This window comes from Benincasa hispida, unplaced genomic scaffold, assembly GCF_027475165.1.
Source record: "Benincasa hispida cultivar pf3 unplaced genomic scaffold, pf3_genome.v1.1 HicScf1401, whole genome shotgun sequence".
NCBI lineage: Eukaryota > Viridiplantae > Streptophyta > Magnoliopsida > Cucurbitales > Cucurbitaceae > Benincasa > Benincasa hispida.
The window spans coordinates 25,672-38,814 of record NW_028325745.1 but is presented as its reverse complement, the minus strand read 5'-3'; the positions used below and the strand labels follow the sequence as shown (position 1 = coordinate 38,814).

At 38.8% G+C, this 13,143-nt stretch overlaps 1 protein-coding gene across 1 annotated transcript; it reads left to right on the top strand.

The window, feature by feature from the left end:
* The first annotated feature begins 4,523 nt into the window (after window positions 1-4,523).
* On the top strand, window positions 4,524-12,929 carry LOC150031207 (IAA-amino acid hydrolase ILR1-like 4). Its single transcript, XM_090309231.1, has 5 exons — window positions 4,524-4,991; window positions 5,285-5,410; window positions 11,121-11,435; window positions 12,054-12,182; window positions 12,264-12,929. Exons 1-5 carry the CDS (start codon window positions 4,632-4,634, stop codon window positions 12,669-12,671), a joined length of 1,338 nt encoding a protein of 445 aa, XP_090165357.1. The 5' UTR covers window positions 4,524-4,631; the 3' UTR covers window positions 12,672-12,929.
* The last annotated feature ends 214 nt before the right edge of the window (window positions 12,930-13,143 follow it).

The following is a 13,143-nucleotide window of genomic DNA, read 5'->3' as shown; positions in this document are numbered from 1 at the left end:
GGAATTCTACAACTTGCTGAATTCTAGCCATCGTTGCCATTGAACCAACCATCTTAGATTGTACATCTAGTAGTCGAGAGCCTTGTTCTTCAAGTGCAGCTTCCACATTGTTCAAGTGCCAGTTGAGGGATTGTGGAGAAGATAAAGATGCTTCCGCATCAGCAGTAGGGGGATCGGAATTCTTGGTGTTCTTGGTCACCATAATACCCTAAATTGAGGGTGCTCTAATATCAATCGATGCAAACATTTACGAGAGAGAAGGGAGTTTCTTAGAGGATTCTTGAAGAAGGAATTTTATTAACGTGAATGATGAATGAAATGATAACAAGTTCCCTTTAAATAGACCCAAAGGGAAAGGGTGATTTCAAACCTAAACTACCTAACAACTAACTAATCCTATCTTCCTTTAAATAGACCCAAAGGAGAAAGGTTTTTTCACATCTAAGCTTAAATGTTAAAATGAAAAAAGGATTAAAACAAACAAACAAAAAAGGATTAAAACAAACAAATAAGATACAAAAGGATTAAACTACCATGTAAGATCCTAAAGTAACCCTACATTAGTTGGGTTCATTTTTTAATAAGGGTTGTTTGAGTTGAAGAAATTTACAACTTGAACAATTGGGTTGGGTCTAAAAAGTCTTCAATCCAACCCAACCCACAAACACTCTTACTTTCTATGATAGGTTTTAGATAACTTTCTATTTGCTTTTTCTATGATTCACAAAATGTATGCATGATTTTGGGACAATTTAAAAATTTTTCTTAATTCCCTCGCATATTTTGAGCACATAGTCGTCTTATTTGTGGTTTTGAATGCTTAGGATTGAGTTATTTGATCCATACATTTGTTGTCACCCCGAAAGGTCCATGTGATAGTTGTTAAGTAACCGAAGCTCAACTTAGTAATGCATGCTTAGGTTTTTGCCAAACTCTTGTTTTGTAAAGTAAAAGCTTGTTGTATGCTAAATAAAAGGCAAGCATGTTGTAGAGTAAAAGTAAGTTGTATGATATTTTTTAAGAAGATTACTCATTTTTCTTAGGGGTGTGATTAACCTGGGGTGACTATGATACTCGTAGTTTCCTTCTGAGCTAAAGTGTCCTTGAGGAATGAGTAAGTTTTGGAACCTTTAAAGAATACGTTGCTCGTAGTTGGATGTCTTTCACGCAACCTGTGTGGATAATCCAAAATAAAGGTGGAGTAGTCTAGATAAGGGTTCCTTTTTTATGCAAAGTATTGAAAAAAGAAAAAGAAAAAAAAAAGTAGAATAAAAGTTTAGTTCCCTTAAGTTTTACATTGCCATCTTGGGTCTAGGAAGCTTAATACTTGATCCTCCAAGCCAAAGTAGGAGGAAAACGAGTTGAGGACCGAATAAAACCCTACCGAGCTAGTAAAGAACTAGATAGGATTGACTAAGCACACACACACGTAGGGGAGACTAAGCACACACACGTAGGGGATAAAAAATTAGTTTTAAATTTCTTAATTGAGTGCATGCATTTGAATGGCCCTATCTTTGTGAATAGTTTGCTATCTTTAGCCTTGGGATTCGAGTCGCTCATTTGCATCACATGATTCATGTCTGTATTTTGTTTGCCTTGCTCGAGGACGAGCAAAGTTTAGGTTGGGGGTATTTCATAGCTCTCGAAAAGAGTTATTTTTATGTCTTTAATCTAGCTTACTTGTTATGTTTTAAATGGTTTAATATCTATTCTTGTAGGAATTCGAGCAAATCATGCATTTTGGAGTGTACGTGTTGTTCAGGGTAGATTTGGAGATATCAAAAGTGAAATCGGGCATCTGGGGCTTCAAGGGATCAAAATGACTGAATTACCCTTGCACCTAAGAGCAGCGATGCTTACTATGCACTGCGTTCGACGCTCAAAGGCAGTAGTGTGCCTAGGCGAAAGCACCGCGATGCTACCCTATAGCACTCTGAAGTTCGGCGACACTGCGCGTGCTCAACCAAAAAGCCAGAGTGCAGTTGCGCTCTTTCGTGTCTATAAATGTTTCTTTTCATTTTTTGGGGGAGGATGTTAAATTCCATGGAGGCCGAAGTGGAGCTCCGTTTCCTTCTTCTCCTTTCATATTTTTAGCATCTTAGGGTTAGTTTTTACATTTGTTTTGGGTTGTATTTCATGGGTTTGAACTCTTTTCCTCCTCATCCTTTGTCTATGAAGATGTTGAGGTAAATTTTTCTTATTCTTGGGAGTTAACTTGTGTATTGATTTTGAGAATTCTCCGAATTAACTTTATGTTCTGATTTATGCATCTTTGAATCCATCTGAACTCTTATGTATGTTTATTGGTTCGATTGACACTATTTCCTTTGAATGTATGTCGAATGCTAAAGATTTTAGGCTTATGCGATGTCTTGATTCTCCATCTAGCAAAAGTCACTAAGTAGCAAATATTGAATCTTGTATTCTAGGGTTTATAGTCTAACCTTTAATCTTAAAATACTTGATTTGATTTGTTCCAAAGAACTTAGGTTAATTAGGGTGGGCTTTCCGGTTAATTAACCACACAATAGTAACCTAGGGCTTAATGCAAATATAATTGATTCTTCACAACCGCTAAGGATTCCGTAGGATTGACCACATTTAGTTAATTAGAGCTTCTTAGAGGTTTTAATTATACTAGGTGACTCACATGATTCGATCTCAGCTAGTTGTTCGTTTTTGTAGAGGCTTGTTAAGGTGAGTCAAGCTGTTGTTGTGTAAAGCATGATCGATATGAGTTAATAAAAATAGTCTGATGATAAGAAATTACATAGGAACCCAATTACTCCCAAAAGCTAGAATCTTTGATCCTTGGGTACATTTACCCGCTTGATTTTAGTTTCTTGCATGTTTATCTCTATCCACACCAAAACCCCCTCATTCACCTCTATAACTAGTAAATTGGCCTAACGAAACAAATTGTGTTTTCATGCGAATCGACCCGAACTTATCACTATTGCTACATCTCTGTAGTGATAGGAATAGTTCGGAATTATAAATTTTCTTTTGATTTTTAGCTCTTTTCGAAAAATAAACGACACCAGAAAAGGCCTAAGTCAATTAGCATTATCGTGCCATCGCCTTCCATCCAATTGTTGTTCGCCACCTTCCACCTTCCTCCTCCCTATTCTCTCTTCTCCCTTCACTTTAGATTGCCAACAACCGCAACAACTCAATGTCTCTTCCTCTCTTTAGATTTTTTCTACCAATCTCTCTCACCATCTATCTTCCTCCGTGATTCCTTCTTTTACAGCGATGATGTTGTGGTACTATTCACTTAGGGGATTTGAAGACCAAGATCAAGAAAAAGGAAGACCATAAAAAAAATATCCATTTTGTTAAAAATTATTTAAAATTTGATTTGAGATTATTCAGGACTCTTTCTCTCTTCTTTTCCTTTTTTTTTTTTTTTTTTTTTTTAAGTTTCATCTCTTATCTCAGCCGATGCTTCGTCGCTTCTAGATTTTTCAAATTTTTGACCATTTCTCCGGATCTTTCCGACTATAACCCATCAAGAACCTGAAAAGCTTCTTCAAGTGATCGATGTTGTCGCCATCCAAGACAATCGTTGGCTAAGGCTTCAAACTCTTCTAATTTTCAGCATAAACTTTTTTTTCTTTTAAATATTTGTGAATGGACAAATTTGGCCTTCCTATTTTACCATAAAACCAACAAAAGTGTTTGATTGCAACACTTACTAAACTAAAGTGAGCTAATTGATCAAATTAAAAGTTAAAGGGTGTGATTGTAACAAACTTGAAAGTTCAGAAGTGGTTTGTGCAATTTTTCCAAAATTTAACTATTAAACGAAAAAAATTAATAAAAATAGAAATATCCTTTTAAGTAGTTTGGTTGCTCTAATTTCACTTTTGGAAAAAATAATAATAATTAAAATCAATTTTAAGAATTTAGAACCAAACATAAATATGATGGTATAAAATCAATTATACTTAAATCTCTTTTTCTAAAATCACTACTTCACACATGTACATTAAAGTCACATACATAATCTATAGGTAATGAATTTATTCAAAGGTCACGTTTACCAATTTGTAATAAAAATTTTGGTGTCATCATAATGAAATTCTATTGATAAATCAATCGTAATGGGTCATAATAGCAAATGTAATTAGATTGTTTTTTTATCATATTTACTTATAGTTATAAATTTTACCACATTTACTGCTACCATTATTGTTACATTTACATCTAAGGGTCACACAGTAACGATAATGGTTACGGTAACAGTGAAGATGCCAAAATTCATAATTTTTTCTTTGTAACAATAACAATAATGACAACTCTCCTCCGCTCGTCAATCAGTTTGCAATTTTTTATTATCGATTTGGAAGTTTGAATATCAATACCAGAGTAAAATACAAGTAAAAATAGCCAAAATAATCCAATAGAGCCCATTTTTCATATTACCATTAATTTATTATATTTTGACTGAAGTAAACCTAACCACTTAAAAAAATAATAATAACAAACAAACACTTTCGTCAAAGCAAACACATTTCAACAGCTTCTGTTCATGCTGGGAGGCCATTCGCTCCACCATTTACTCCATCACTAAATATTCATTTCCATTACTTTCAATCATTGCACATACCATTACATCGAAACCAATGCCTTTACACAGTTGGCTGAATTTGATTCTCATTTTCCATCTCCTCATCCCACTGCTAATTCCCTCGAGTTCTTCTCCAAACCCAGATGAGTTATCTCAAATCCCTTCAATTTTCCTTCAATATGCTAAACATCCAGAGGTTTTTGATTGGATGGTTGATGTCAGAAGGAAAATACACGAGAACCCTGAACTGGGTTTCGAAGAATTTGAGACCAGCAAGCTTATCAGAGCGGAGCTTGACCGTTTAGGCATTTCTTATGAATATCCAGTGGCCATCACCGGCGTCGTTGGATTAATCGGAAATGGAAACCCTCCTTTTGTTGCTATTCGAGCAGACATGGATGCTCTAGCCCTTCAGGTACCACTTCATACCCAAAATTTTAGAGTCTCGGTCTTTCTTTCTGTTTCTTTTGTTTGAATGCGATTATGAAATTCAATAGTTATATGGATGATTTTGAAACTGAGGAGTGAGGGCTATTTGCTCTCATGAACTTTGCCCATTGTTGCACACTGGATAATATTGTTACATCTCAAAATCAATTGGCAAAAAGGCAAAAAGATGAGTAGCTCGTCCATCATAAGAAGAGTGTGAGGTCCATGATCTTTCTAAGGGGATCTCAACATACCCCTGAAGATGTTGTTGTTATATAGGAGGGCGTAGAATGGGAACATAAAAGCAAAGTTCCTGGAAAGATGCATGCGTGCGGCCATGATGCTCATGTTGCTATGCTTCTAGGGGCTGCGAAGATTCTTCAACAGCACCGCCATCTAATACAGGTTCTTGTTCTTCCACTTGAAACTTGTGTCGTTGGATAATGGATATGGAGATTACATTTTTATGATTGCTTTAACAATTTAAGTTGGAGATGCTAGAGTTGTCACATACATATACCTACAACTCTCATTTTGTTCATGTCGTTTTGAAATTTGAGTTTTTTTTCTTTTTCTTTTTCTTTTTCTGGATAGATTGATCCACAACTCTGTGCTAGTCTCAGAGTATCTTTTCCATTTTTTTTCTCGCTTCTCCCTCCGTCTTTCCCCTCTAGCTCTCGCTTCCTTTGTTCCCTCTCCTTTGTGTGCAATCCCCTTCACAAAACATTGAAACAGTGTTAGGTATCGAAACACGAAAAAATATATGAAAACACTAATGATAACTATATTGCAACGTCCCAAAAAAGTTACAATATCAATAGGTTATGTCTCTCGCACAACCAATCCACTAAGGATTAACTAACCAAAATATGACCACCCTCTACAAACCCAAACTCCTATTTATAACCAATCCATCTTTAGCTAGTTACTTACTAATAAGGCATCGATATTCCCAGGATTCCCCTATTAGAACCCTTACAAATAGCTATCACTGAAAAGAGAGAGCGAGAGGGAAAAGCGGGAGCAAGCAAGCAAGAAAAAAAGATTTACTGATGCTAGCAAAAGGGTTTGAAGAACTTATTTCCAGAAAACGGTCAAACTCCATTTGGGCCCAAAATTTTAAGTCATTTCCGAGTTCATGGAATGCATTCTGGTTGAGGCATATTTTTACTTATTGTTTATCCACAGGTGATAAGCGAGGGCTTTAGAAACTAAATGATTGGTTATTGTCGAAAAAGCAGCTTGTAATCCTAGGGGTATTTTAGTAATTATGTGTACCCTAGGCTTCCCACTAGTCTATTTATTTGGCCTATTCTCTTGTACTTTATGTATCAGAATTAATAATAAAAATTAGTGTCTATCGTGGTTTTTCTCCCTATACTAGAGTTTCCATGTAACTGTGTTGTTATTCTCTTCCGTACTCTTTTATTTTTGACATGGTATTAGAGCAAGAGGACGAAATCCTAACCATTATGGAAGAGAACCATCCACAGTCGCCTTCAGCTGGTGGATCTTCGAGTTTTGATATGAAAACTGCAATTCGAGCCGCGGTAAAGGAGTGTTTTCAAGCTGCCTTATCGGAATTAATTTTTGCCGTCCAGTTGCAGTCAACAGAAAGCCGCCATCAATGGGAGCCGCACATGGACAGATCTGAAGAATACACAAACAGAGCCGATCTGCCTCGTCTCGCGCCGTCGTCAACTGATCCCTTAGGTACGGTCGCAGCAACTCCTCAGACCCATCGCGAGGCGGACCAGATCTGGCTCCGATCGGGGACGTCCGCATCCGCAGCAACCCTTCGGCAGACAGAGTCTCTTCCGATCGCGCCTTCGACCTGCAGCTTCCGATCGACGAATAAGGTGGGCTTCCGATCGCGCCTAGGGCTTCAGACCTTTGACAGCTTCCGATCGAGCCTAGGGCTTCGGCTTCGACCTGCAAAAACTCAACTGCGCCGACGTACCCTAGGGTTTTCGCATCAGATCCGGCGAACCCACTCGTTCGGCAAAGTGAACAGGACCTCTCCGATTCTGCCTTAGGCGCATTCGACCAACAACAGGCCGACAACTGCCTCCAGCCGACGACTACCTTCCAACCGTCGATTTCCTTCCAGCCGTTAGTGGTTGCCCCGTTTCCAACCGGTTGTGGCTCGACCCAATACTCAGATGAAAGCCCGGTAAATTCTTTCCCTATTTTACCTACTACAAATATCCTGTCTGTGTTTCCCTTAGTTGACAATACGACCAGCCTGAGTACGGTTAGAATCAGTACCATCACCCAGTCAGGCAATATACAGTCTTTTGGTCTTATTAGTGTGAACGGTAAAAAAACCTTGGATTGTTGACTCAGGGGCAACAGATCATCTTACTGGTACCTCTGATCAGTTTCTCTCATATTATCCAAGTGCTGGTAACGAACGAATTAGGATTGCAGATGGGTCGTTCGCACCTGTTGCAGGAAAAGGGGATTTATCTCCGTTTGAGGGTTTGGTTTTGCTGGACTTTTTGCATGTTCCTAAAATTTCATATAATTTGTTATCCATCAGTAAGATTACAAGAGATTTGAATTGTCAGGCAGTTTTTTCACCCGACTCTGTTTTATTTTAGGATCTAAGCTCAGGGACGACGATTGGCACTGCCCGGCACGATGGGGGACTCTACTTCCTAACTGATGATGTTTCCTCTAGGAATGATTATAGGACTAGCCTTGTCTCCTTAAATTTTTCTACCTCTGAGAATGATTTTCTGTTATGGCATTACCGCTTAGGGCATCCGAACTTTCAGTACATGAAACACTTATTTCCACATTTATTTCGCAATATTAATGTGTCTTCTTTAAAGTGTGAAGTGTGTATTCGTGCCAAACAGAGTTGTGTCTCCTTTCACTCCCAGCCCTATAAACCATCCAAACCCTTCACCTTAGTCCACAGTGATGTTTGGGGTCCCTCACCAACCACAACCTCCACAGGGAAACGCTGGTTTGTCACTTTTATAGACGACCACACTCGGCTTACTTGGGTCTTTCTTCTCACTGATAAATCCGAGGTGTTATCTGTATTCTAGCAATTTTATGTCACTGTGGAAACCCAGTTTAATGCCAGGATTGGTATTTTGAGAAGTGACAATGGGCGGGAATTCTTTAACGCTTCCTTCCAGGAGTTTCTTACTTCCAAAGGGATTATCCACCAGAGTTCGTGTGCCTACACTCCCCAACAAAATGGGGTAGCAGAGAAGAAAAATCGTCATTTGGTGGAAGTTGCTAGGTCCTTAATGCTATCCACATCACTCCCGTCTTACCTATGGGGCGATGCCATCCTTACTGCTGGTCACTTAATCAACCGAATGCCTTCCCGAGTCCTCAACTTTCAAAACCCATTAGACTATTTGAAAGAGTCCTACCCCACTACTCGTTTAGTCTCCGATGTACCACTTCGAGTTTTTGGCTGTGTTGCTTTTGTTCACTCCCACGGTCCAAACCACACGAAATTTACCCCCCGTGCTAAAAAATGCACCTTTGTTGTATTCACTTCATCAGCGTGGGTATAAATGTTACCACCCATCCTCTCGCAAATATTTTGTTTCCATGGATATCACCTTCCTTGAAGATCAGCCCTTCTTCCCTGTTAGCCATCTTCAGGGGGAGACCTCTAGTGAAGAGACTAACTGGTCCACATATACAATTCCCTTGGAGTCTGCCCCTATTTCCGAACATGTTGGTCCTATCCTTCCTACCAATCAAGTCCCATGGATAACATACTATAGGAAAAATCTCAGGAAGGAAACAGCGTCACTTGTTGCATCTCCGGCTCCGGTCCATGAGTCAAACCCGACATCAGGTACATGTATTCCTGAAATTAATGAGATTGATACTTGTACTAACGAGTGCAGAGAGGAAAAAAGAGGGAAAGGTGTTGATAGCACCACTATAGCAGATGGGAAGACAACAGTGAATGACGATTCAGACACAGCTCTAGAAAATGTGAGTGATACTAAAGATAATGGTGAAAAAGGTGTGATTTCTGAAGATGAGAAACAGGAAGAGGAGACTAGTGATCACAATAGAAATTCTAACAGTTTGAAGGAATATGATGCTTCTCTTGATCTTCCAATAGCCCTGAGGAAAGGTATTCGGTCATGTACAAGGTACCCCATGCATAGTTACATGACATATAGTAACCTGTCGTCAGAATTTAAGGCCTTTACCACTAGTTTAGATGCAGGGGTGATATCGAGTAACATACAGGAAGCAATGGGAACTGAAGTTTGGAAAGCTGTTGTTATAGAGGAGATGAGAGCTCTGGAGAAAAATGGAACGTGGGACCAGGTGATCCTACCTAAAGGGCACAAGACGGTTGGGTGCAAATGGGTTTTCACTATAAAGTACAAGTCAGATGGGACTGTTGATCGGTACAAAGCCAGGTTAGTTGCCAAAGGGTTTACTCAAACCTTTGGGGTAGATTACTCCGAGACATTTTCTCCCGTAGCTAAACTCAATACTATCCGAGTATTGCTATCAGTTGCAGTTAACAAAGATTGGCCCTTGCATCAACTGGATATAAAGAATGCCTTTCTCAATAGAGAACTTGAGGAGGAAGTCTACATGAATCCTCCTCCCGGATTTGAAGATCAGTTCAAACAGCGAGTCTGCCGGCTGAGAAAGTCGCTATATGGGTTGAAATAGTCTCCAAGTGCCTGGTTTGACAGATTTGCCACATTTGTCAAAGGACAAGGGTATACCCAAGGGCATCAGATCATACACTTTTTACAAAGAAGTCAACTTCAGGGAAGGTAGCAGTTCTCATTGTGTACGTTGACGATATTGTGCTCTCCGGTGATGATGATGTTGAAATTGTGAAACTCAAAGCAAAGATGGCCAAAGAGTTTGAAATTAAAGTCCTTGGGAAGTTAAGATACTTTCTCGGGATGGAAGTAACCCGGTCTAGAGACGGAATCTCAGTGTCCCAACGGAAATACACGATTGATCTTCTAACAGAAACGGGAATGACTTGGTGCAAACCTGCTGACACCCCAGTTGAATATAATTCAAAGCTCAACAATACTAGTAACAGTGATCCAGTCAATAAAGAAAGGTATCAGCGGTTAGTTGGAAAATTGATATACTTGTCTCATACGAGACCTGATATTTCATATGCAGTGAGTGTCGTCAGTCAGTTTATGCAGGCTCCTTGTGAAGAACACATGATAGCAGTTGAACGCATCCTTCGATATCTAAAAGGTACACCAGGTAAGGGGTTAATGTTCAAGAAGTCTGATAAACGCTGCATTGAAGCCTACACTGATTCTGATTGGGCAGGGTCTGTTGTTGATAGAAAATCAACATCAGGGTATTGCACATTTGTTTGGGGTAATCTTGTGACCTGGAGGAGCAAGAAAAAGGGAGTTGTGGCCAGGAGTAGTGCAGAAGCTGAGTATCGGGCTATGAGTTTAAGGATATGTGAAGAGATCTGGTTGATGAAAGTGTTGTCAGATCTTCATCAAGACAATGAGCTCCCAATGAAACTGTTTTGTGACAATAAGGCAGCAATAAGTATTGCAAATAATCCTGTTCAGCATGACAGAACAAAACACGTTGAGATCGACCGGCACTTCATCAAGGAAAGACTTGACAACGGAAGTATATGCATTCCTTATGTTCTCTCAAATCAGCAAATTGCAGATGTGCTCACAAAAGGATTACTGAGACAAAGCTTTAATTACTATGTCAGCAAGTTGAGTCTTATTGATATTTACGCCCCAACTTGAGGGGGAGTGTCGAAAAAGCAGCTTGTAACCCTAGGGGCATTTTAGTAATTATGTGTATCCTAGGACTTCCCACTAGTCTATTTATTTGGCCTATTCTCTTGTACTTTGTGTATCAGAATTAATAATAAAAATCAGTGTCTATCGTGGTTTTTCTCCCTGGACTAGGGTTTCCACGTAACTGTGTTGTTATTCTCTTCCCTACTCTTTTATTTTTGACAGTTATCATCCGCATAATTAGATTATTAAGCGGCCTCTTCTTACCGGAACAAGATGTTATATTTATGCTTGTGACTGGCTTAGATATTGTTCATACTGGTATTCTAAATTTTTTCTGTTGAGGATCCTGATTTTAACAGGGAACAGTAGTTCTTGTTTTTCAACCAGCTGAAGAAGGAGGTGGGGGAGCAAAGAAAATGTTAGAGGCTGGAGTACTGGATAATGTTGATGCCATCTTCGGGTTGCATGTAAGTTCCAGGCATCCTTTTGGTATGGTGATCTCCAAGCCTGGTCCTATTCTGGCTGCAAGTGGTTTCTTTGAGGCAGTTATTGGTGGTAAGGGAGGTCATGCTGCTCTACCCCAACACACAATTGACCCAATTTTAGCAGCTTCCAACATTATTGTCAGTTTGCAACATCTTGTCTCGCGCGAAGCTGATCCTTTAGATTCACAGGTATTGTTTCTTTCTAAAGATTTCTCAGGCTTATAGTCACTGCAACTATTCAGAAGCCATCATTTACATTGTGGGAAAATTTCGTTGATTCCTTTATACTCTGTCAATGCAATTGTCGTGGCTAGTGGAAAGTCCTAAGTTTTGTGTTCCTCAAAGCGTAATTCCTTAATTTCTGGTATGGTTTATCTGAGTTTGAGATTCTTCCCATACCTCTTTGTTATTAAAATGTTGTAAGTCTTAGAACACACTAAGGATATGTTTAACCCAAGGAGTAAGAGTTGGTGAGTAGAGTTGTTAAATCCTCTCCTTGTTTGGCTTAAAGAGTCAGAGTTTCAAGGGATGAGACTGGATTAATGGTGAGATTATGTCTTCTAGACGAGTAAAACGTACGTGTAACCAATCAAACAATTCTCAAAATTCTTTGCTGAAATCATTTTTCAAAAGTCGTTGTAAACTTACTATTATTCCACATGGATTTTAATTTGGGAATGAAACACTATGATTGTTTACCTTTCTATTTTTGTTAACGATGTTGTTTAAAATTAAACACTCTTGTCTCTATACGTACGAGAGGGGAGCAGCTCCTAGCATTTTAGGAAACATGTTTGAATCTTTTAGGTGGTTACAATAGCAAAGTTTCAAGGCGGTGGTGCATTCAATGTCATACCAGACTCTGTTACTATTGGAGGCACTTTCAGGGCATTTTCAAAAGAAAGCTTCATCCAACTTAAACAAAGAATTGTAGAGGTAGATTCCTAGAAATATGCTGCCTCAACACTCAAAACTCACTTTCATAATGCTTCTTCCTTCTTGGAAAAACAATGACAGGTTATCACAAAACAAGCCAACGTTCAAAGGTGCAATGCCACTGTTGAGTTCGATGAAGATCAAAAGCCTTTTTTTCCAGTTACAATGAATGACCAAAATCTTTACAAGCATTTCCAAACCGTCGCAGGCGACATGTTGGGTACCAAGAACGTCCTTGATATGCAACCATTGATGGGAACAGAAGACTTTGGATTCTATGGTGAAGTGATTCCAGGACTGTTCTACTTTGTTGGGATGAGAAATGAAACTGTAGGAAAGTTCGACCAAGGACATTCACCTTATTATATAGTAAATGAAGATGTTCTTCCTTATGGTGCAGCATTGCAGGCATCAATCGCCACAAGGTACCTTCTAGAGTACTCACCTAAATCTACTTCAACTAAAGGACACTCTCATGATGAACTTTAAAGATTTGTAGTCATATGGTAGGAATGTTGTTAAAGCATTGTAAGGGTATATTAGTAATTAGTTAATACGGTATTTATGGTATTATGTTATAAATAGGAGAGTGGAAAAGGAGAATGCATGCATTATTTTAGTTAGTGGATTAGAGCTCGAGAGAGATCCTTAGAAGGGAGGGTCCAAGTACCATGAAACACTTGATTTATCTTGTAATTTTGTTACTGTTTATTTCAATACATTTAAAATATATCAGTTATAGTGTCATCCAAGTGTTGACTCTATTTGTAGTCACTCTTTGATGTGATTATCATCTCAACTTGATTTATTATGTATCAAGTACCGGTCACTGTTGTAATGTCTAGAAATGTGTTTAAAACATTTCAGATGTAATTTTAGAAAACCCCTTTGCAACACTGGACAGGTGACTCGAGCATATATGAAAAACGTTGTATTTTTGTTATGTTTTAATGCTTAACAA